At 31.6% G+C, this 26,439-nt stretch overlaps 4 protein-coding genes across 5 annotated transcripts; 2 read left to right on the forward strand and 2 right to left on the reverse strand.

The window, feature by feature from the left end:
* LOC119832698 lies at nucleotides 1-7,087 on the reverse strand. The gene is made up of 7 exons (XM_038356416.1): nucleotides 6,837-7,087; nucleotides 6,444-6,592; nucleotides 4,695-4,848; nucleotides 3,687-4,271; nucleotides 2,843-3,133; nucleotides 2,228-2,333; nucleotides 1-1,909 (listed from the first exon to the last, which is right to left on the reverse strand). Exons 1-7 carry the CDS (start codon nucleotides 6,883-6,885, stop codon nucleotides 1,747-1,749), a joined length of 1,497 nt encoding a protein of 498 aa, XP_038212344.1. The 5' UTR covers nucleotides 6,886-7,087; the 3' UTR covers nucleotides 1-1,746.
* A 2,000-nt stretch (nucleotides 7,088-9,087) lies between these two features.
* Nucleotides 9,088-11,427, forward strand: LOC119832700. The gene is made up of 2 exons (XM_038356418.1): nucleotides 9,088-9,641; nucleotides 10,120-11,427. The coding sequence occupies exons 1-2, from the start codon at nucleotides 9,306-9,308 to the stop codon at nucleotides 10,378-10,380; spliced, it is 597 nt and encodes a 198-aa protein (XP_038212346.1). The 5' UTR covers nucleotides 9,088-9,305; the 3' UTR covers nucleotides 10,381-11,427.
* LOC119832699 (UDP-N-acetylglucosamine transferase subunit ALG14 homolog) lies at nucleotides 11,419-12,619 on the reverse strand. The gene has a single exon (XM_038356417.1). It carries the CDS (start codon nucleotides 12,455-12,457, stop codon nucleotides 11,810-11,812), a length of 648 nt encoding a protein of 215 aa, XP_038212345.1. The 5' UTR covers nucleotides 12,458-12,619; the 3' UTR covers nucleotides 11,419-11,809.
* A 365-nt stretch (nucleotides 12,620-12,984) lies between these two features.
* On the forward strand, nucleotides 12,985-25,878 carry LOC119832386 (GPI inositol-deacylase). Of its 2 annotated transcripts, none has more exons than XM_038356057.1 (17): nucleotides 12,985-13,035; nucleotides 13,968-14,059; nucleotides 14,146-14,276; nucleotides 14,371-14,528; nucleotides 14,648-14,926; nucleotides 15,849-16,019; nucleotides 17,088-17,209; nucleotides 18,970-19,104; nucleotides 19,619-19,775; nucleotides 20,221-20,492; nucleotides 21,146-21,274; nucleotides 21,751-21,972; nucleotides 22,575-22,763; nucleotides 23,372-23,525; nucleotides 24,182-24,606; nucleotides 24,808-24,909; nucleotides 25,133-25,878. In XM_038356057.1, exons 2-17 carry the CDS (start codon nucleotides 14,055-14,057, stop codon nucleotides 25,557-25,559), a joined length of 3,078 nt encoding a protein of 1,025 aa, XP_038211985.1. In that variant the 5' UTR covers nucleotides 12,985-13,035; nucleotides 13,968-14,054; the 3' UTR covers nucleotides 25,560-25,878. The 2 variants fall into 2 exon arrangements, with proteins under 2 accessions (XP_038211985.1, XP_038211984.1); XM_038356056.1 differs by lacking the exon at nucleotides 12,985-13,035 and adding an exon at nucleotides 13,434-13,858.
* Nucleotides 25,879-26,439: the final 561 nt, after the last annotated feature.

Here is a 26,439-nt window from a genome sequence, read left to right on the forward strand (position 1 = left end):
TAACATTTAAATAACACTTTAATGTAAGTTCTACAATTTTGCAAATTTATTTAAGAAGCACAACACTGCAACGTTTTACTTTGCACGGAATAAAAACAATGAAATGTGTGTACTATAGAATCCAATCAATGTATCTTATTTATGTTGTATTTAAAAATAAATTAATTATGTCAAGTAAGACATTAAATTAATTTGAATAATATTAAAGATAACAATCTTATGCTTCTTAAATAAATATGCTCCCTATCACTATACGATAAATAAATCTATAATATAAAACTAATATATCACAAAACATGACTGATCACTTTTAAAAAATTATCGTGATGTCCCGAATTACACTAATACTAATTGCTAGGTTAAATTTATTAATTTAGGAATATGACTCGAATATTTATAAACTTCACGGTGTGAAACATTTATTTTTATCCCGCTTTTATATTCGATTAATTTTTAATCATCATTTTCGTGTACCTGGCAACATTTTAAGGGATTCCTTGCAGTACAATGCTGCTAAAGCGATATAAATAAATCGAATCGAATATAAAAACGTGATGAATATAGATTTTTATTCATTAGTATATAACTACAGATGATGACAATCATTTGTTCTTTAATTTGGCATATCGTATGTTAGTTCCTTTTCCGCATACATCTTACATTTTAATAACAAAATATAATACACATAATTGGACAGACTATACAATTGATTGCCAGATATATACAAAATTGTAATATGTTTTTAATCATCAAATAACGAAATCACCTTGAATTGATTAAAACAAAGTAATAACAATATAATAATACCGAAAATCGGGGCATTCAAATAATACATATTACGGCCCTTCTCTTTATGAATACTAAGATCTGTAATTAATTAAAAAAAAAAAGATCTGTAAAAGTGAAACGCGCCATGTCTTACAAAATTAATGGACAAAATGCACATTTCTATGATGCAAACATCAATCAGTCTGATATAAAGCTTTTTCCTCCTCCAAGCTGCATGATAAAGAAGACAATTTCAATGCATACATAAAGCAAGTTAAGTCTCTCCTTATTACATCAGCTATCAGCCAGTGTATCCCGTTAAATTCAACCTACCCGTTCCAGAAATTAGCCGGAATAAACAGACAGACTGGCAAATAACGATTGTAAATAAAAACTGTTTTTTGATGCATCTACTGTGTATACATTCATACGTATTTAGTAAAAAGATTCTATTTCAATATTACAAACAGGCACTCCAATTTTATTTATTGGTACAGATAAATGGATGAGAATTAAATGATACTATATAGATGTTTTATAATCTATCTAAGTAGTTTTAACGTTAATAATTGTATTAATTCTATTCATAGCGTCCGAACATTCATAATTAATTAGCCTCCCCCCCTTTCTCTCTCTTGATAGCTATAAAACCCCTTATTTTTGGTTCAATTAACAATAATAATACATAAATAAATCGAGATGGATTACTTAAAAAAACATAACACAATGGCTATGTATTTATATTAATTGTACAATAATTACAGTCGGTTAAAAACATTTAAAAATCATATTTCACAAATTATTTATATTGGAATGGATACACACATCAAATAAAAAAAATATTGATAATAATTAAAAAAATATTATTATTATAATCCCATGAAAGCAGTATGATACCCTTCATTCATAATCACTGAGCGGAAAACATGGATATACAAATTTTTAACAATAATATTTCTTTACACAGGAACAAAACACTCACATCGAGTCATATCTAGCGTCAGATGTTAGTGGATCTATGTCGTCTCGATGTCTAAAGTTGAAGGCGTTTCTGAAACTGTCTCTCAGGCGCTCAGTGAATGTCTTGTAGTCTAGATTCACTTGCTGACCAAAGTCGAAGTCAGCCACTTCTACGGTATGCCTGTGATTAGAACAAATAATGAGTTAATGACTTTAATAATACACTTTATTAACTATTCTTAAATAATATAGCTCTTCCCTTTAATGTTAAGCCCTAAAGCCTTCCTCAATTAATGTCACAAAAAGAGATTTGCATACAACCAAAAAAGAAAACTCTTCAGCTTTATAAACTCAGGAACTACAGGTCCGCTTTGGAAAATTCTTTCAGTGTTAAATAGCCTATTTATTGAGGATGGCTATAGGCTATATATTTACCACGGGCGAAGCCGGGGCGGACCGCTTGTATTAGTATAGACTAGAAATAATTAATTTCAAATACCTTGATCTATGCTGATAGTAGGCAACACCAAACACCACTAATATTACAGCTACTAGAGAGAATGCCACTGGAACTACAATGACTGACAACTGCGCATGCACTGCGGCTGAAATAAAATACACAAAGTTGTTAATAAAGAAAAAAAAGTAAAACCTACAAAAATTATACTTTATTATTTATTATCATTACTTATATGGAATGCAACAATGATGTTTAACATTTTTTTTTTCATATTTATCAACATATTTATTCAATACGTACTTAGTTTTAATTTTGATTTTATAGCATTAAAATGGGTTTGTTAGTCGTTTATAAAGATACGACTAGCAAACCCGGCGAACGAGCGTATGTGAAAAATGATTTTCCCGCTTTTTTGTTGATTTTTTTCCTGAATTTTGGTTAGGTTAGATTTATCAAGGTTAGACGTTGCCACGGTTCGGCGAAATAATGCGGGTTCGAATCCCGCCTCGTGATCAAAATATTTCTATTTTATAAAAATCTTACATACTTATTTATCAAATATAACTTGTACATTTAATAAGTCGAATTTCGACCACCATAGAATCCTTGAAATATTAATTAGATACTAAAATGCTTGACGTCATAACAACATACCTTTATAAATATTGATTGTGGCCCTCGACACACTCTTCCCAACCTCATTCTCAATAACAACAACAACAGTATGCTGCTCGCTATCAGAAAAATAATGCACCAACGGGATAATGTTAGAAATAGTTCTGGACTTCATAGAACATGTCTCATTCCCTGTGACGTTGTATTGTCCCAGCTTGTATATAGCACAAAAGTCGAATGGTGGTGACCCTGTGTATTTCACTTGTAGGTTAAGAAGATCACCATGTTGCAACCAATTTAAACCAGTTATGTTCACTGTTGAAATTGCCTCTGAAATAATGAAAAAAGTTGATGTTAACTGGGTTGAAATTGTTATATTTGATGACGAGTTTTAATTCTAGCTGATGTATAAAACAAAGTAGATGTCTCTAGATGTCTGTGCACATTGTTCGAAAGAGAAATTACTATGATTTAGTGTAAAGATGAGTTTTAAAAATGAATTAATATGAAAAAATACTGTTATCATAGTTCCGTATCCGTTACAACGCGTTTTCCTTACTTAGAATTAGTTGTAACTAGGGAAAACGCATTACGAACGTTCGGGTAATGAAAAACGTGTTTAAACGGTAAAAAAAAATCGCAATGGGAGTTTCAACAATAGTTAGCAATTCTTACTTTATTGTATTCATTTAACCTTTTTATTTAATTAAAAAAATAATAATGCATAACTTAACATAAAGCATTAGCAATCCCCTGCCACTCATCATTGGATTGTAAATATATAAAACAGTTTTTATTATTATAATTGCTTATGTAGTTACTGAGATTATTTAGAAGACTGTAGTCAAAGTGAATAAAACACTTAAATTTGCTAACCACATACCTCTTATACTAATTGTTTCCTGATAATGTCCATATGTGTAAGTATCGCCGATCGGCACTATGCTTGAGTTGTGGCATATGAAATCCTTCATTGCGTGCTTTCGTTTCGCATTCGTGGCTAAACCACGCTTGGATATTTTATGACTCGCAATATCACTTGTATTGCTTAATGGTACCACTGATGAAGTATCTACACTTGGAACCAAAGATGGTTTGGGAGTTGTTGTTGTTGTAGTTGTAGTAGTAGTTGTTGTTGTTGTAGTTGTTGTTGTTGTTGTTGTCGTAGTTGTAGTAGTTGTTGTTGTTATCGGAGGCAACGGTTCGTTGTTAGCCACAACCAACACATCGATATAATGATCAGTCATCACATCCTGGTAGGTATAGTTTAAAGAGAAGTCTGTTGTTTGATCTATGAACATACAATCGATGAACCAATAAGTGATAATTGTAGATGCGTTTTTCTTCAAAAATTGCATCTCATTATCCGGTAGTTGTACGAAGTGGTGCACTGTGTTGTTAGAGGCAACAAACTTGTTATTTCTAATTAAATTGTTTTGCTGCAGATACAGGTTTCCATTGAGTGAATCTGAAATATTTGGAAGTAATTGAAAATATAATTGCACTTACGAGTACTTTACCTCCTGCTGGTTATAATTTTACAAAACAATGATTTTAATTGTTACATATTTTATTTATTTCTATGTTAAAAAAAATTTAAAACATGTGGCCCTTATACCTTTAAATTTTTACCTTAATCTTTTATTGAAAAATTGAAAAAATATAAACTCAAGTGTATTACTAGTTAACTTGTTCAACTAAAGATGGATACATAATTATGAATTCAGATCGAAATATACTACATTTTCATAGTATTTTCATAGAATTCAGGAATAAAAAAGCAGGAAGAATTAAACAATTATTTAGAGTTACCTTAAAGAAAGGCAGACAATACATATAAGTAATAGATCAAAAAAAATGTACAGACTTGAGAAATTTTGAACAGACTTACCTGTAATTTGGAATGTTGTGGATGCCGTGGCTGCCAAGATCCACATACCAAAAAATGTTTTCATAAGATTAACTGTGACTGTGTGCTCCCCAGCTTCATACAAATCGCGCGGGTACTCGACAGTCCATTTTGAAACATTGGATTTCGAGACAAACTATGAACACAAGAGATAAGTATTATAACATTGACACAAATAATCAAAAATGCGAAATGATCACTGTAACTGTGGAAAAACATATATAGGCCTGTAGGAATGCAATATTTAGCCATACAATTAGTTTATTTGCATCTATGAGTGTATTTGTTGTCTCAATAATGCCGTGAGAAAGGAAGGAATTCCTCCATTGAAAAAGAGAGGATCCTCAACCAGTCAACTGAATTGGCCAGCATGTAAGGCCCCAATAGATGTTGTCAGAATGTGCTTAGTATAGAAAATGTTTTGCAATTCAGGACAGAGTGTTGCCCTTTGCTTAGGGAGCTATTTTCATTATTTTATTATATACATCCTCACTTGAAATTCAGCATATATTTAAATCATGAATTAAACATTAATGTCCACTTTTATGGAATTACGCATAGCAATTGATTAATAACAATTTCCTAAATTATTAAAACTCTGTCAGGAACGGAAGAGATGTCTAATAGAAAGATACAGAATAGCTACAAATAGATAAGATCTCTCTACAATATTTAACATACTTATATTAACATCAAATTATGTAGTATGTGTGTATTAATATTCCATTTAAATGATACAGGGTATTTCTATGCTGATAATATTTTAGAACACAGAAATTTACATATATTTGAGAGTAGAATATGCATAATAATTACTTTTATCTTTCTCATTATATAAAAAGTTATAAGTGTAGCAAAAGAACAGTTTATTCTTTAAAAAAAAAAATGTTTTCACAGTACACAGTTCACAGTAAGTAATTATGCAATCTTCATAAAACATTGAAAATCAGCTGTCACAGCTATTTAATTATTTATGCCTATTTAACTAGAAAAACTTTAGTATTCATAATCCTTAGTAGTAATCCTTAATCCTTAATACAGCCTTATCAAAAAAATGTCTGCTTCAAAGGATATAAAAGCTTTTCACTTTGACTAGTTTGTTGAAGATAACTCAATGAATGAAAACAATGTATATTTATATGTATCACTTTCTCCAGTAGGGGATAGTTTTCTTGACTACTAAATTATAAATGACAATTATAAATGTCAATAAAATAAATCTACTTTGAATGATAAATGTCCTCTAGGACATCTATACAGTGATGATAAGTTGTAGTCCAAACTTGCCATTTATCAATCTGAATATAAATTTTACTATCCTATTTTTTTTTTTCATAAGCCCCTGCTGTGCGGAGACACTGTTTTCTTATATTTTTATAATAATAAAAGTAATCATTTGCCTAAGCAATACATATTCCCAGTGATGTGTAAAAAAGATTTTTAAAGGAGACTACACTTTACTAGTAGATATAAACGAAAATACTCAGGTTACTTCTGAGAATAACACTTTGTTTAAAAATGTTAAATTGTTATAAAAAATTATTTATTTGAGTACTCAATATATTCCCTCATTCTTAATAAAAAGTACATTCACTGTACTCTATTACATTAGTTACTTATGTAAATTCATTATAGCTATCTAATATTATTTCCCATATTCATATTCAAACTTATGTTGTATTTGTTTGTAATTATTATACATTTTTTGTTATAACAACATTAAAATCTTACTTGCGCCCTATGTTGTGGCTGTACATCGTCCGAAAAATCAAATTGAAGATTTTCTCCTGAATAACCAAGAACAGTGGCCGTAAATGTTATGTTAGATCCCCGAACAGCTGGCCCATCATTTGAAACTAATAATTTTAAAGCTAAAGACACTGTGAAAAAGAAAATCATATATTGAAAGTAGACAATTATTGCTATAAGTGCGGAATAAAAGCAATGGTAAAAATATTCATGAAAGGAAAGATAATCCAAAATCTTGATAGAAAGAATACCGCTTTGCCATCGCTGCTTATTTCCACAAGAAAAGATATGATTAGAAACTCTTAATATTAATATGCAGCCATCATAGCTTTAATAACAAATCTCAATTGGAGTATTATTAAGCTATAAACATACCTTTATCAACACATAATACGAAAAATAAAATACACAATATGCGAGTCATTTCGATCCACTTTTAAATTGTAAAACAAAACTAACTAAATGAAAATGTAAATAGACAGGTTTGTGTTTTTCATTCAAATTAAATGTATAAAGACCACAAAAGCTATAAAAATCAGAAACAATAGTATCAATAAATCATTTTACGTCATCATATTCTACGCAGTGAGCCCTATTGGAAATTGAAAATAGTGATCTTGTTTTGACAATTGACATGCAAAACTTAAAACGTTTGACATAAACACAGATTATAATAAAAAAATAGGTAGGTTTAGGTACCTAATTATATAAATATTAAAGAACCTCTCGATTGTGTAAAACTAATAATAATAACAATTTCCGGAAGAATTAAAAAGTAATAAAACAAAACCTAAAAATTGCGCTACAAAATGTATTTTGTCTTGGTCTGCCTTTCGGCAAGGGCCAACTCCAACTCTTTCCACTGTTTCCAATCTGCTGCCACTCATCTCTACCGTCATTTTCAATTGATCCTCCCATCTTATTGCTTTGCGACCCCGGCTCCTAACACCATGGACTTGGGTACCAAACTGTCACCTGTTTGCCCCATTTCTTTATATTACAGCGGACCATGTAACCTCCATTTTAGTTGATCAATGCCTTTTAATATGTCCGTTAGTTTTGTTTAATGTCTGTGCTCCATACTTTATCCCTCAGTTTCAAACCCAGCATACTCCTTTCCACATCTCTCTAATAACTTGCTAGTTTGTCTCTATACCGTTTAATCAGAGCCCAGTTTTCACAATCACATGTAAAACTATTGGAACCGAAAAACCGGTTTAGAACGGTAATTTATATTAAAACAAAATATTTTTTGGAATCTATTTTCTATTCCTCTAAATATTTTAAAAGGACTTTGTTGTGAAGTGCAATATGACATTTTATAGTACGTGCAAAGTTGATTTACATTTTGTTACTACATATTTGTGAAATTCAACTATTTTCTCTTTTAAGTTCATTGCTACCTTTTGAAAGTAAAATATAAAGAAAAGGCCTTGAATCCACTAAATTCTCTATACCTATAACAAACAAGTAAATTAATTAAACTTCGATGATTAAATTTAGGCATGGAAGATAGAAGGTATAGAAGTTCCAAGTTATCTTTGTAGTGTTGCTTGGGGCTTCAGACTCACAATCTGAAATAGGACAAACTTACAATCATAATGATGAAAACACTGAGTCTTATATGAATTTGTAGTGGGTACAGTCGGGAAGTTTAATCTTAAAAACTAACTCATAAAATGACTGAAATGAATTACGTGACTGAAATTAACTGCATGACTATATTTAGTATTGCTATAACCATATTAAAATTATGCGCCCTCAAAAAATGTTTTTTCGCATGGTGAGGCTTTTATTAGTACATAAGTGATTAACGAAAACGGTGAAAAAGTATATACACATCGATTGAAATGGTTAAAATTATAAACTCAAATAAATAATACACTACAATAAACAGGAATTATGGAATGAGTAGGTACTTCCTTTTTAGAGAACATCCATATCAGATCTACACGTGGTAGTCGAGTACGCTTCGGTACGAACTGAGCCAGCTCACACCAGGAAATTACCACACCCCCACAGAAGACTGGCTTGAAATAGCATACTGCTGTGGTTCGTTCAGTGAGTGAGTTGAGAAGCGGAGGGCCTATATCCTTTTCCTTACCCTTCCCAGTCCTTTCCGTTATTGGTTTCGTCAGTCCTTTCTTCAAATTTTTCAATTTGAAGTCGGCAATCCTTTCCTAGAGGCATAATATAATAAACTGTTCATGGGCGGTGGTAGCGCTTACCATCAGGCGACCCACCAGCTCCATTGCCGACGGTGACATAAAAAAAAGAAAACATTGTAAATAGGTAAAACATTGTAAATCATCTTTTAAAATAACATTGTCTACACGAGGTACTGATAGAGATCACAGCACAGTAATAAAGTCTTGCACTGAGTTATAATATAGATTATAGTTCAATGGATATAGCTGCTATATCAATAGACAGTTCTTTAAATATGAAGCAGATTTTCTAGATTTCCAAATAGGTTTGTTTTACTACAATACACAGTTGACGATACTTAGGCATTTAAAGTTGTAAAAAATATCATCCTGCCCCTGCCCAGTGGAAAGCTATAAAACAAAGTAAATTGTAGGATATAAATCTGTCTGTAATATAGCACAGATAACATAGTATTTTACAAAATAGTAACACTCGCCCCCGTCTATACAGGCAACAAAACAAGCTTCTGCATCTGCAATCTGCTAAAAAATAAAACATCTATCCATAGTGATTGCATACCTAGTGTATTGGTAAAAAGTGTTTTCGTTTGATCTTAGTGATATGTTGTCTCTATAAAAATAATGCTAGTAATTTAAATAAAAGTTTCATCGGGATAATTTGATTTGTGTACTAAAAATGGCGACAGTATTTGATAGCCCTTTTATTCGACAACGTTTACATCGGTTACGGCATCGTGATTTCGATTTAGATGAAGATCAACGATTTGGTAGATGTGACTGCACCAGCTATTCCTATTTCGTTCTTTCGATGGTTTTATTTTCAGTGGGAACAGTTATAACTGTCCTTGCTCTTGGTGATGCCGATGGCTATATTTTAAGCAATTTAGGACACATGTGGCTCGTTGGACCTATATTTATTTGTTCAGGAATGATGGTTGCTGTAAAAAGCATGTTATATTTGCGAAGAAAGAGTGTAATTCAGATGCTGCTTCATCAGCGTGCAATAATAAGAGTAAGTTGTACATCTTATTATATTATTTGGACAATTTGGTATGAGAATATTACGTGTGAATTAATGGCATAAATAGAAAGTTCGTATTCAGTTCTGTTATTCTACATTCACGCGATGCTATAATCTCTTGCACCTATATAATTTGTCTAAACAAATATGTGTTAACCTTAACCCAAAAGTATTATCATTCACAAATGTTTTTACAAATTCAGTAAATAGAAGCTACCAATACTGTGCATTGAATATGTCACATACATATATGTATAATTACATATCAAGATAAAAGTTGTGTTTCAATGTCAAAGGAACTTCCTTTTACCTAATATGACTGTATGGTATTGGTTGGCTGGTAATGGTAATGTTATTTATGTATTTTCAATTGAAATTCATTGAAATAAATTGACAATTTTTTAGTATGGTTTTATATACATTATATATAAACAAATTTTGAAGGATCAAACTGATTGTTTTTTTATAGGACATGGCAACTGTACAAGCAGAGCAGGCTTATAGTGGACAAGTGCCTCGTACAGCTTCAAGTGCGACCTTGCCACCTTCATATGATGCATTGATAGGTAATGCTGCCACAAGCAAACCCTCATGCTCAGAACTTCCACCCCCTACTTATGACGAAGCTATGTATCTTATAGATGATGAAAAATACCATATTGATAAAAATATAGTTGTAAAGCAAGAAACTAGCAATCAAACAAATTCTATTGATGATAGTAAGCCTTGAAAAGTATAAGAAGTTGTCTTAGGAAACACTTAATTTTTTTCTTTGTACTTATGTTTTTAAAGATAGTCAACCTCGTTGATGGTATTCTCTGATGTGCCTAAAATATATATTGTTGGCATTTGTTATGATGTTATATTTCTAACATTGTGAATTAGAGTAAGATACAATATGAACTTATTTACATGAATTTAAAATCAATAATGGTTTGTAAGATACTGTGCCTAATATTATGCGTAAGTTATTATTATTACTAACTATTTTACTTAATTTTGCTTTACATAAGTATAGTATTATCAATTATTATAGATACTTAAAAACTTGTTAATGAATTTTTAAAAGTGATTATTGGCTTGCATCTGTGATTAAAATGCCTAAAGTTTAATATACAGAACACTATTGTTATGAGCAGTTGACTTGTAATGATAATAATTAGGTATATATAGTGGTGTGCTAATAAGAGATTCTAATATCAAGTTTAGTATATATTTATAATAAACTTGATCAGGCAGTAGAAGAATGTGGACATGAAATTTAAGCAACAGTGATTTAAATAAATATTCATACCAATTGCACTAAAAATTATGTCGTGTTTTTAAATGTAAAACATACATTATTTATTTTTATTATCTCGAATACTATTTTCAGTGTCAGACTTTTTCATAAATATTAGTTATTTAAGTTTTAAATGTATTTAAATCTTTGTCTTCAAATATTGTTATATTGTTTTTGCAACATCCTTGTTCTTCCTACTTTTTCTTGGTTCCTATTTATAATTATAATTGTTAAATGCAACAAAATTGTAATAAGAAGTTTGATAGAGTTGATACACTAAAGCATTTTTGTTATATTCTGCTGATAATGTAGTAAAAACATTGGCAATTATTGATAAGAGGTTATTTATCAACTTAAATGTTGTGAAGACTGACGCATTTACATTGTTGAAAATTTATTACAAGAACGTTATAATAATTAATATTGTAAATAGAATAATGTTGATCTGATTGGTGTGACTTCAATGGAATGAAGAATACATCTATATTTATAAAATTTAATTAGTTTTATTTAAAAAATTCTCATACATTTTAAGCATTACATGTTACATGCATAACTTACATCACAATAATCTTCATCTTAATAAATGGTGTAGCACACTGGGAGGGGGTATAAAAATTTGTGGTGGGTCTCCGACAACAAAACAAATAAATGAAATATTGCTTATCAAAGTACCTGAAAGCTTGTGGGCCACATATAATTATTTTTAAATATACTAGTTTAAAATATACTTGAGATCACTACACATATGAATGATTACAATAATTTAATTTAAATAAACTTATCAAATGGATGAATGAGACAAATATAAATGTTTTAAAGACAAATAAGTTCCTAATTACAATTTTAGTAAGGTGACTGTAGAAATTTAATCACATTAAGTTAGTCTTCCATAGTATGAACTTCTCAAACAAATTTTATGTAATTGTAACCATTGTACAACAAAAATATCTGCAATATATTGCAGTATCTTTCCAGTAAGTGATAAACTATGCACTCTACATAAACTTTCAATGAAGACAATTCTGCAATCTACCAGAAAAAGACACCTCATGATAAATGCAACAACACAAATAGGTATGCAAGTGCCGGGCCCATTACAGAAAATTAAATCTGGTTTGAATTTATAGATAACTGGTATGGTGCTTAGAGTAGCATAGATAGTAGTAAATACCGACGATACATATGATTGATTTACATTTCTACTTCTAGGAATTTTTGTAATTTTCGAGTCAGAATACTGACTTTCCATTTTACGAACTTTTACTTCACTCGTGTGGTCAGAGTCAGCCATAACGTAAAGACGTGGAGTGTATAAATACAATTTCATCCGTGAGACGAGTGTTAACATCTCAGTAGTGTGTCCACCTGATCCAATACACAAAATCGTCCGAAATGTTCTGTTATGAATATGTAACCCGATGCGACGAGAGTATATCGTACCGATAAGATATAATGCTCTTAGAATCAAGAATGCCAATGGAAAAACAATAACACTCTGTATGATAACAAATAAAGCACCCATGGTAAACAATCGCAGAAAGATACTTCGGTAACTGTACTCTTTATTTCAAAACATAAAAGCTTTTCTTTATCAGTTATTTGGGCATAGATGTAAGATATAGAATAATTCTATCACCGCTAAAACATAAGTGACGTGAGTTTGAAAATATGAAATTAAGAACGTCAAGTCTCTGATCTCTCATGTCATTAGTGTTGCCACCTTATTTTTCGAAAAAGGATAACTCGAGACTGAAAAGGGCTAGAAAAGGCTAAAAATGTACAACAGTATTTAATCGCGAATAATGTGGTCACGAGTACCACGCTATAAAGTTCAAGTTTTTCATGTTCAATTAAGATTCTGTAACATAATTATTTCGAGACCCAGTAGAGCGCTCACTTCGGCATGATGTTAAAGCAAAAATTGGCAAAATCGGCCCTAATTCGAGATATTTAAAAAAAAAGGTGTGTGTGCGATTTACACACGATAGAAGTGAATCTTCAGTAAATCGACAAAAGAATGAGATGAGCACATATAACAAGGGTAGGACAATTACAACATTTATTTGTTTAACAAAGAGGAGAGACCGATAATATAAAATAGTATGTATATTTCTGTCTCATTCATTGCCCGGCTTCATTCTACACATTTTTGTGTTTGTGTCTCTTACCTGTCGTTTTTTTCCGTTGCATCAGGTTTGAAATCATAACGATTCTAAAAAAGTTTCACTTCAAAATACAATAATGGTAGAATCACCAGAGAAGTCGTATGTCGTATAGAACATAAGAATGTCAAACGGTCAAACCAAAGAGGGAACTCATGGATATGATAGATCCACAGAGTAATTGAATATACACTTATGTATTGGGAGTAATTAATATACTGAATTCCCTTTTTATTTTTTTAAACAACAGCATTGCTTCATTTATATTATTTGCGTCACATGTCGTCAATCGTCATTTGTCAACTTTAAAATGTCGAGATAGTCGCATTTGACGTACAGCTGATTGTCATGCATGTTGTCATGTTATTATTTTCAAATTACAATTCATATTCATCATAAAATGCATCATCCTTGATAATGTCGAACAAGTCGTGTGGAGTTTAAGGGAAGAATCAAAGTATTTATTGATTCTGGAAGCACAAGACTTGGTTGCTGTGTTGAATTAAAAGCTATAGTAGTAGTCTCTGAGAGCTTTAAAATGAAATATCAGAATATTCATATTCTGTTTTAATTTGTCTGTCTAACGTAATTTTATACGTATTTTAAGAATGAATTTCGTAAAGTGGGCTACCGCGAGTACATTTCAAATTGTATCATGTCTTTTTCTTTTGTTATATTTTTTGGGAGTATTGAACATGAATTTCAGTGATAAAAATAATTATTGTGTCATGACATATATGTTTGAATATCCCCAATTTGTGGTAAGTAAAGAAAGTAGGTTTGGTTGATTTGGTGAATTGTATATCAGTGTATTTATATCAGTAATTTGATATAATAACAGGACTAAGAAGCATCCATTTTTTGTTTTAGCGCATATCATTAGATGAAAATAGAAATTTCCCTCAATATGGACTTTATGCATATAGTGAAGGAAGGCTTACAGAAAAAGCACGAAAGATGTGGTAAATAATAAGAAAATAAAAACTAATAAAATAAGTGATAAAGAAATTTCTCATATTCATTTTTATTACCTTCAACTTGCTTTTAGGTTTGATGGTATACCAGTCCTTTTCATACCTGGTAATTCTGGAAGCCATATGCAAGCTCGATCCCTAGCATCTGTAGCATTAAGAAAAGCACTATCCAAGGGATATGAAAACCATTTTGATTACTTCACCAGTAAGTACTGTGGGAGTCATGTTTGAGCTTTGTCTTAAAATAAATCTATGTACTTATGTAAAAAGATAAAATTTTAAAAGTAATTCCATTTCAGTTAGTTACAACGAAGAACTTTCTGGTCTATATGGAGGTGTTCTACAGAGTCAAACCCAATTTGCCGCAGCTTGTGTAACAAAAATACTAAGCTTGTATAAAAATCATAAATATACAAAATTAATACCTTCTTCTGTAATATTAATTGGCCATTCAATGGTAAGTTAAAACAATTTTACTAAATTGAGGAATGGTTGTCTAATTATAACAAATTTGAAAATATAACTGAATTTATTAATGTAATTATTCATTTTGATTCATACAGTTTTCCTTTTCAGGGAGGGCTAATTGCAAAGAGATTATTAGCATATCCAAGTACTATTAATACAACAAACATTGCCATAACTTTAGCCACACCCTTAGAAGCACCAATTGTAAATTTTGATTCAGCAATGAATGACTATTACAAGCTCATAGAATTAGAATGGAATGCATATGTAAAACCATTTAAATATGTGAGTGATAAGAAGTATCTCATAAGCCTTGGAAGTGGCCCAAGGGATGTATTGGTACCTGCTGGCTTGACTTCATCCAACAATAGTTATGTCAATGCTGTGGTAAGTTTATATTATATGTCATCATAAATTGTAAACAATCTGAGATACACTCAAAAAAAAAATGCAAACAAATTTAACAGATTACAAGTTTTCAACATTTTGTAATCTGAAATAAGATAATAATGTTATGATAGCAATAATTGAAATTATTAATTGTATATGACATGATTCATAATGATACACAAAAAATGTACCTACACATTTTTTGTGTATCATATATACATATTTTGTCAGCTAAAATGTGTAGGTACATTTTTTGTGTATCATATATACATAATTTGGATTTAGTAAAATGTATATAAAATGGAATAAAAATAGCACTTTTTTATTGTATTGCAAGTGAATAATTACAATTACATCTTACACAAATTTTTTTTTTGAGTGCATACATATGAATCATGTGAACGGAAATAAAAGTAACATCATTAAAGTAATGGTCAATTATCGTGCGCTAATATTATTCTGTATGATTTCGTTGAATGTAACTTTCGTTTCCGTAAACACATGTGGTTGACCTATGTGAATAAACATGAGTAATAAAAAAATAGTCTTAAATGGATAAAGTAGTAATATATAAATAACATAAGTAGTTAAAAACTTTTGTAAGTATAAGAATGTTTCAATTGATAACTTTGATTTTAGACATGTGGCTAACTACTATGTAGTTTGAGTGTGGACTTTTATATTATGCGTGGAGCCAGTACGAGTTTCTTGTTTATATTCATAGATTATGTTCTTTTTTGTATGTGAAGTTACTTAAAAGGAAATCTCGGTTATTTATTCTTTAATTCTTTTAACACAACAGCCGCGTAGCGAAAGCAGAATGCTCATAAATAAAGTGCAAGGTCTACATGCAAGTGGTTTTATAGTGGTTTTTTAGAACTGCTCACATGAATGTCAAATATTTTTTGTTTATTTTTAGGCCACAGCAATTCCAGGAGTGTGGGTATCTCCAGATCACGTAAGCATGGTGTGGTGCAAGCAGTTAGTGTTGACAATAAACCGTTATCTTTTTGATATCGTAGATCCAAGGACTGATCAAATCACTGATAGTAGCGAACTTATTAAAACGAAATTGCGCCAATATTTTCAGGTAAAATGGTTATTTTAAATGTCACAGCGATAAAAAAATGCATTTCATTCATATTCATTTATAGTAGTTTTTTTTCAAATTCAACAGTATGAATTATTAATTTTGAGGGTTAAATATCACTTTTATGTTTATCAATAAAGATATTAAGAATAACATACCCTCATAAATAAATAAGCACTTTTAAATTCACCCTATGGAGATGATAAATCGTTATTATATCGTTATAGTAATTCTAAAGACTGAGCAGCTCAAATATAATTAAAGCATATAAATTTGGTACAGAGCCATTCTAAGAACAAGAGTTGAACAGAGACTCAAATCGTAGTAGGGGAGCCCAAGAGGGGATTTTGGGATGTACTCGAGCGCGTCAGATTATTATAAGGGAAGGTACCTTACCTATTAATAAGTACCTCCAGAAAGTATGAGCAGTTGATATTGGTGGGTGCGCCTACAGGAGCCGCAGGAAATAAAAAAATATCGATAATTCTCTAAGGTTACGCTCAAATTGTCAGATTAGCGAAATTTGGATTTTTTGTGTTGTAAATAACCCGTAATATCTTTCTCTGACGCGCTCGAGTCATATTTTTTTTATAATTTACCTTTTATTCGTAGCCACGAAATTACCACATAAATCGTAAATATAAGTTATATTTTATTTCAGTGATATGCCAGAGCATTCAAAATATCAAAATCTTACGTGCTTGAGTATTTCCACAGCCCTGTTTTTCTTTTATAATTAAAAAAAAAATCAAAAACCTTTTTCCACCGCTGAAATTAAAAACACTATAGGACTTTTTTTCTTGCTATGGCATAATCTGCGAATTCCAATAGGTTTCTGAAACGCTCGAGTAAATACACATTTAGCATCTTGGGCTCCCCTACTATCGGGAAATATTCTCTTTAAGTTTGTACCACTAAGTTAAGGATTACAGTAAAACAAACTCATAAAGTTGTATCATGTTTCATTATTGTCAAATCATTAATGTAAATCTATATTATTTAATTATTGGAAAATAAGGTTTTTTCTGAGCCATTTAAAAATACTTTATCATCACTTTCACATTGCAGGCGAATCGATCAATGACATTGAACCCGCGTATTTCGCGCGCAAACGTAAACATGAATGTTGATGCTTTCTGGTACGAAGATAATAGGAGAGTGTATCAGATTTCAAGACCCGACATTGACAGGTATGAGTAACACATAAACACTATTGTTCATTACAACATTATCTTCAGTCAATGAAAATAAGCAGTATTGCACGTCCAAACAAACAAAACACCCGTTCAGTATAGTTCGTATTACTAGTATAGATTGGGTATATGAGACTTACAGTTTACATTATAATCTATAACAACTAATAGTATAATATAAGTTACATTTATTTAAAATAGCCACGAGGCGAGTGAACGAACGCCTATTTTTATCCCCGATGCATTTGACCTCAAAAAGGTTATGAGATTTTTTTTAGCATTCATATATATCAATTTATTTTAAGGTTTTGTTAAAATATACAAGGACGTAATTTATGAAATAGTTGGAATTAGTACCTAAATACCTATGACGTTCAAATATCTACTCAAACGTGCTGGCACTCTTCCAGCTGCCCTCCGTATGACTATTAATTGTTATTTTAGGTATTTGACGTAATCCTTAACATGAAAATATATACACATTATTCACACAGTGAACTAAAGATGTTTATAAATTAATTCAAAAAAAAAAAATGACGATACGAAAGACAACATCCATTCATAAGAAAGTTCGTCCCAATATGTGTGTATACGTTTGATGTTACATCGATTGATGGATGATTGATTGATTGATGATAACCGAACCGAACCGAACCGAAACACACAAAATGATCGGAATCGTACAGGCTACTTTTACAAAAAGCTACGTGCGAAGCCTAGTTTTTATAACTACGTGTTATGATAAACTATCGGATCAGTTATACCCCCTCATAAACAGATAGGTGTTTATTGATATTTAATATCTATATTTTGGCCTGATTGCAATATCCACAGTTAACGCAAAATTTCGCATCCATTGATAGCCTTATCACGGGATTTGTGTAAAGTGAAGGTGTATAGGAAACACAAAAATTAACCTGATTCACGATTGATAATAATAAACTTAATAACATTAAAAAAACATGACTGACCTGGTTTTAGTTCAAGATAGTTGTAGTTGTTTTAAGAATGTCTCAGTTCATGCAGTCGACTGTGTTACGCAAGAGCTGTTATTTAATCACACTAGCAATATCTTATTATAAAATTTCAAGATATCATACTTAAGCTTATCGTTATGAATAAATTATAATCGAATGAAATATAGAGTGTGAGAATTTTCTGTCACTCTTTTAAAAACGCTTAATACATATTATTAATGTTTATACTTACTACTTTTAGAAACTAAAGAATGTCTACCTGCCCATTTTTTTAATCCCAGTCTTCGTAGTACAAACTTCCATCCCGCATTTTACGCCCTTGGGGGTAGAATACATCAAAATCCTTTCTTAGCGGCTGCCTACGTCATAACATCTACATGCATACCAAATTTCAGCCCTATTCGTCCAGTGGTTTGGGCTGTGCGTTGATAGATAACTGTCTGTCAGTCCATCAGACACCTTTGAGTTATATATAACTAGTTGCTCCCCGCGGTTTTACTCGCGTAAGTCCGTATCCCGTAGGAATATCGGGATAAAAAGTTGCCAGTTGTAATTTGTTATTCCAGTTGTCCCGCTGTCTATGTACCAAATTTCACTGCAATCGGTTCAGTAGATTTTGCGTGAAAGAGTAACAAACACACACACATCCTTACAAACGTTTTTATAATACGAGTATTAGTAGGAAGGATATATATATATATATAATAAATGCTACATTATTAACCAAACTTATTATAGATATGCATAAAATACGCTTCTCGAGACTTCTTATTTTTTTAGAACGATATATTTGATGATACGACTAGTGACTCTACCGCAAAATCGATTCGTGGCAGTCGAAACCGTAAATGTCGATGACAAGGACTGGCTGTTCGGATGCAACGCGAAGGATGTTCATAGCACGTATAGGTATTGGTAAGTATTACGATTCTAAAATAATAGACGATACACTCATATACATGTTATCAGTTATGATTATTAAATAATCACATTATGGTGGGCTTAAATAGCTGTTTTTTTGTGCACTTACTAAGGTAAGCAAACACTATTTAATAGTTTTCTATGAAAATATTACAAATATAACTAACTAGCTGCCCCCCGCGGTTTCACCCGCGTAAGTCCGTATCCCGTAGGAATATCGGGATAAAAAATAGATGTTGGCCGATTCTCAGACCTACCCAATACGCTTACCAAATTTCAGAGGAATCGGTCAAGCCGTTTCGGAGGAGTATGGCAACGAAAACTGTGACACGAGAATTTTATATATTAAGATTATAACACATATAGTTATTATAAAAGATTCAAAATGCATAATATTCGTATGTATAAAACTATAGATTCTAATAATATTGCATTGTAAAAACATCTTCAAGTCTACACAGATAAGTTTCAAAATTCATTCAGTGTCATATTGTATTCAAAATTTCAGTAAATCAGCGACATCTCTAACGGAACTCAGTCGCTGGAGCGGCGCTGCAACTGACTTTGGTCGAAGAAAACTTGCAACAATTAATTTGCATAACGTTCTAGATGTACACCCAGAATGGACCCACGTGATCGTTAAAGTCTCACCTACCAGGAAACCTGTATGTGTTAGAGCTTCTAAACTCATGTTTTACGAACTTTTAAACAATAAAAATAAAAATGTCAAGAGTATAACCATATTAAATTATAACGTTACTGATATCGCGTTGTTTTGAATATTTCTTTCTTGTTTATACAATGTGTAGGGAAGTTGTCATAACTAACCTAAATGATAACGGGCTAGTATTACGTAATCCTACAAAATTATTTTAAATACTAATAAAAGATATGCATATGTTTAACATTTACGCAAAACCTAATGAAAGTGTGCCTGACATTTGCAATGCAAATAGATTAGGCCGTGAATGATTTACCATACTTTTGCTAAACTTCTTACATACATTGTTAAACCAGAAGTCATTTAAACTATAGATAGCGTAATAATTTGCATCGAATATCCATAACTGGGCATGTGACAGTAAATGTTCATAATAAATTCACTTTCAGATAACACTCAACGTCGATATAAACGATTACGCTTCAAGACAGATAAATGTCAATCTACCCTCAGATTTATCGTTTAGTAAACACGTGATAAAACAGGAAACGGAAGCTAATGTTCTATATTACGAACTTTTATTAAAGGATTTTGATATGGTACACCAGGCGTATTTATTGTATGTAGAACCAACTGCCAGTTGTCAAGCGAGCCAGTATCATGTGTCCGCGGAGGCTCATGTGCCGTGGGCGAAGAATCATGAATATTATCATTATTTCACGTAAGTTATTATCACTACATAGTATAAAACAAAGTCGCTTTCTCTGTATCTATGTATGCTTAAATTTTTAAAAATATTTTTAAAGATTTAAACATTTAAAAATATTTAACTACAAGAGGACGATTTATATGTATAATGAAATCAATTACACTACTCCGAATTTAACGCGTGCGAAGTCACGGGAAAAAGCTTATAATTAATAAATTAATAATAAACACTGCTGCAGAACATTTTTGTTTAAATTCCGTAGTGAAAAAAAAATTAAATGACTCAATGGTTCTAGAATCAAAATACTCCCAAAAGAAACTAATTGTTTTATTGCTCTGTCGATCATTAAACTACTAGATACACAATGCATTATTGTCGATGGTAATTATTGTCGTTATAGTAAAGTCAAGTTATCACCATTACTTTAAGGTGCATTCACAAAACGTACCAAAAGCAGCAGCCTGAGCTGTTATACGCCAAAATAAATGCAACCTTGTTAGCATGAGGTAAAGTCGGATTCGCAAAGCACCAAAATTCTAATCTGGGTGTACTTTTGGTAAGGACATTTATGTGGCTGATTGTGTATCTAGTTAATATTTATGATCAAAAAGTAAACTATACATATATTCTTTTATAGTCTTTATATTTGTTTTCTTATATTGCAGCCATTTAAAGCGTTCTCCGATGAAATTAAGGCTCTTCAAAAGTAACCCCAACATTACTTCCGGGTCTCAAGCATCGGAAGGTGTTAAAATTACGTTATTACTGGATCCAAAGTGTACTTTCACAATAAGGTAATTAAGTGTTACATTATTTAAAACTTTTAAGCATATAGTGGAAAGATCTGATAAGGATATTTCCGCCATATGCATTATTGATATTTTGCCAAAATTCAACAAGTTTTAAATACAAATGACGTAATCATACATCCGTAGAGAAATGAAGAATCAGCATTTGCTATATCTAATGGATAATTTCATGCTATTGCGGAAATGTTTCGAATTTTTCTAATTTCCATGGCAATTTAAATTTGGTGCAACTAATTGTTTAGTAGAACCAAAACACCTCCTGCCTCTAGGATGAACCACAACGGATATAATTTGACTAATGGAGCTTTAAATTTCAACATTGGCTTTTGATGTGACAGTTTGTCATTATTCGTTTTTTGCCGTATATTTTCATAAATTATTTATCCTTTCACAACATCACTCAAATCCAGAAGTTATGAATTCAGTCCCTAATAATTAATCGTTAACAATTTAATTTTCAGTATATCAGGATCATGGTATTATCGATTAGCTCAATTGGCTCGTAACTATACGCCCGTTCTAGTACCTTATGTAGCTGCTATAATGCTATTAGCAGCTAGGAGCATATTAACCAATTTGAAGGAGAAGGGATCTTGTATTTCCATCCATGGTGCGTTGATGAGCGAAGGTGTTAAGCCATATTATGCCCTGGTATTCGCTAGATTGGCTACTATGGGATTGATGTAAGTTTTTTAATTCTCAACTAGCGGTCTACCCCGGCTTCTCCCGTGGTTCATATATAGCCTATAGCCTTCCTTAATAAATGGGCTAACACTGAAAGAATTTTTCAAATCGGACCAGAGTTCCTGAGATTATTGCATTCAAACAAACAAACAAACTCTTCAACCTTATAATATTAGTATAGACTAACTTAGTGGTCGAAATTCGACCAAATCAGCCGGTTGAATTTTTTTATGAGAATTGATCTGTGTACTCGAAGGACTCTTTACACTTGCAAGTATCGATTAATCAATTTCAATACATCTATCTGGATTGCGATACTAAAACAGTGATATATCGCGATACGTGTGTCAATACTCAAATGCGTGCGAAAGGAATACCCATAAGCATTATATAAAAGAAAGTAGAATTTTTGGTAGCGTCACAAACGGATAGCATATCTTTAATAAGTAGACTCTTATCTATTGTAAATGTGTATCAAATTGTATATGATATTTTGGCCATTGAAATCCTCTTAAATGAGAACTAATTCCTGACATATTTTTATTTATTTATTTATTCTTTTATCGATTATGAGATTCTATTATAATTTATACATTTCTAGGTCGGTGCCACTATTAACAATTCTTCTAGAGAATGCGAGTTGGAACAACATGGAAATCCAGTACTTCACGCGATCTCTCCTAGTGTTGCCAGCGTACATGACAGCACTTGGAATATTAAATGTTGCAACAGCTGCTACCATTGCCGTTATGGTATTTTCTTCACAGTTGGCCCATCGGTTGCTTTTTAAGTAAGCTTTTATTTTTATTTGCTTTAATTTTTTTTTTTATGTCACAGTCGGCAATAGAGCTGGTGGGTCGCCTGATGGCAAGCGCCACCACCGCCCATGAACACTCATAGAGGGATAAGGTCCATTGCAAACCTCACGCCTCCACAAATGGATTGCCGACTTTTTGGGAAGGGATTAAGGAAGGATTGGCGAGAGGAATAAAGGGACTGGGAAGGGTAAGGAAAAGGAAATGGGCCTCCGGCTCCCCCACTCACCGAACGAAATACAGCAGAATGCTATTTCACGCCGGTCTTCTGTGGGGGTGTGGTACTTCCCCGGTGCGAGCTGGCCCAATTCGTGCCGAAGCGTACTCGACTACCACATAATTGAGGTTAATAAAGGCATAGTTAAGAAAATGTTTCTTTTGTTAAAGCAATAACACTAAATTGTAGTTATTTATCTAAAACACAATAGATGTACATGATATTATTTTGCATTGTTGCATACATACATACACAATAATAACAATAACATAAACAATTTTGTTTTTTATCTATATTGATGAGGAGTTTATCTATGAATTTAAAAATTACCAATTTTTTAATTTAATATTACTTTTTCATATTCAGAATAGTATGGCGTGGTGGTAACGGTTTAGCAGAAAAAGTGGCATCCGGCTTACAAAAAGTGCCTTTAGTAGTGAGTGCAGCGCTTATATGCGCAGTGCCACTGTCGTGCGGCGCCGCCGCCTTAGCTGCCGGCGCTGCTTTCTACGCGTTTATGGTATGGGAAGATCAACCTCAACATAATTAATTTTAAATTTTTTTATGCATTAATTTTCATTTTAACATTAACAATCAAAGTTCTCACTAATATTATAAGCGGGAAAGTTATAAGAATATGTATATGCGAAAACTGTTGAATGGATTTTGATAATACCTGGCAGCTATGTAGCGTACATACCATCGGTGAGTGGGGGAGCCGGAGGCCCATATCCTTTTCCTTACCCTTCCCAGTCCTCTTCTTTATTCCTATCGCCAATCCTTTCTTAATCCCTTCCCAAAAAGTCGGCAATCTATTTGTAGAGGCGTAAGGTCTGCAATGGACCTTATGCCTCTCTAAATGTTCATGGGCGGTGGTAGCGCTTACCATCAGGCGTCCCACCTGCTCCATTGCCGACTGTAACATAAAAAAAAAATATCAGATATGCTATAAAAATACTTTTTTTTTATGAAACCCGCGACACAGCTATTTCGTTTTTTTATGGGTCATGTAAATGCAGAAAATCGTACACCTTGAAAAGAAAAATGGATGAAAACTGCCCACACCACTATAAATCTTACTTTTTATGCCTATCTACTACATTTGTATTATCTTGTATACGTTTCTGAAAGTCTTTGAACTTTAAAAGTTATTAAAACACACATTTTTGTATGCAGTTATCAAAGATGTATGAAGAATATCTCGAGGATTATGTTTACAAACTAATGGCGAAAATTGCAAGCAAAATATGTAAAATTTTTAGAAAGAAACAAAAACATGAAATCAAAGAGCAAACTATAGATAAAAACCAAGTCCAATCGGAAACAAAAGAGATAAATAGAGAAATAAATGATGTTAAAAAGAGCATACTCGAAAATAAGGATGGGATAAATAACGATTCTTCAAAAGCATTAGTACAGGCAAAAGATGATTGTAAAAATAAGGAAAATTCTAAAGAAGAAAATACTAAAAATCATGATAACAAAGCTGATGTAGATGATGGTCTAAATAATATAAATTTCCACATGATGTTATTCTTTCTCTGGGTGTGTGTGGCTATAGTTAATATACCAGCTCTATTGACTTGGGCCAGGAATTTTAAGTAAGAAACTTTGATTTTAAATAGAATGCAAAAGTGGAGATAAAACATATTAACTATATTAAAGTTAATTTCAGTATTGCATCTATGAAGTAAAACTATTATTTAAGTGTAATGTATGATGGATTATTGGAATTTTTCCTAAACAATTATGATGAAAGCTTTCATTAAACATTTTGGTTAAAGTTTTTCTTATAATTTCAGGTATAGCATGATTCTAAAACCAGATACATCTTACCACACTGGTATGATTATGTCAGCTTGTTCCGGAATTATTTGGCAGATGGATGGTCCCAGGAAAAACTTGTAAATATATTAATAATATTTTTTACATCTAGATAGTAAATATTCAATAGAAAATAGGTTTTTTGTAGAGAATATTCATTTTCTTGTCAATATGAATAAGCTTATTAAAATATCTACACATCTTACTAACTGAAGTATATCTTTTGCAAAAATACACTAAAAACATATACATAGCTTTCATTTGTATGATATTTTGACTACAAGAAACATTACTTTCTTGCAGGAGATACTATGATGCAGTCTGTTCCTTATTATTTACTATGGCAGTATTTATAATTGCTCTTGGACCATTCTCTTTAACCATTGTGAATTATGGAGTGACTTTCATGTTTGCTATTATTACTATACAACAGCTATGTGACCATGAAGAAACAAATAAGGAGACACAAGAAGAGAAAAAGACAGCAGAAGAGAAAGAGCTGATTTCAGAAACAAATCAAGGTGAAACTAAAGAACCTGAAGTTGAGATTACGAGAGAAAATAAAGAGGATAGTAAAGAAAGCAGTTATTCTCAAGAAACATCTCAAAACACTAATGAAAATACAGCTGATAAAGAAGAACCACCTGACAGTTGTGAAGTGTGCAGTGAGAATAGGTTTTATAGTATGTTTATACGACTCAGAGAAAAACTTAGTTTTAGTAATGATTGAAAGAGACCTTATTAGTCACTGACATTTTAATTTTTATAGGTAGGTAGATATAGTACTCCAGTGGTATTTGTTTTTCATTTTAAAGTAATTATAACAGATTTTTGTAAATATTGTCTTTAAAATAAGGCCTTAGGTTTTATGAAACAGAGAGATTATACATCAAAGTATCCTTTTTTATTACATGCATTTGAAAAGAGATTTCTTACTTTTATTAACTAATATATTGATTGTTTGTGAATTGAAATGCCAATGCAAAGCCTTTTTATTTCTATTAACTTAAATAACTATTGGACATTGAGATTTAATAGAAATTATTGTGTTTCTCAAATAAATAAAATATTTTGATACAGTTTGTGATTTTATTTGATGTACAGTTCAGTAAGTATATACTAGTAGCTCATCTCAGCTTTTTTGTGGTAATGTGGTACTTATAAATAAATAAAAAAATTAATGAACAACCTATATATTATACTTTTGATGAATGTGCATGTGCTCTTGTAAAATATTACTTTGTGAGTCAATTATAAAAATGTGCAAAATTATCACTTTTGTGAGCATATTTTTGATATTGGCCAATGTTCCTCACTGCATACACAAGCTTGTGGTATATAAAATAATGATTACTACATATTAACATTAGACTAGAACTATAATATCCTACTAATATTATAAATGCGAAAGTTTGTAAGGATGTGTGTGTGTTTGTTGCTCTTTCACGCAAAAGCTACTGAACCAATTATACTGAAATTTGGTACATAGATAGGTGGACAACTGAAATAACATATAGGCAACATTTCATCCCTATATTCCTACGGGATACCGATTTATGCGAGTGAAACCGCGGGGCGCAGCTAGTATTTCAATAATTATGAATTATGAA

The sequence above is a fragment of the Zerene cesonia genome, chromosome 15 (genome assembly GCF_012273895.1).
Source record: "Zerene cesonia ecotype Mississippi chromosome 15, Zerene_cesonia_1.1, whole genome shotgun sequence".
In the NCBI taxonomy this organism is placed as follows: Eukaryota; Metazoa; Arthropoda; class Insecta; order Lepidoptera; family Pieridae; genus Zerene; species Zerene cesonia.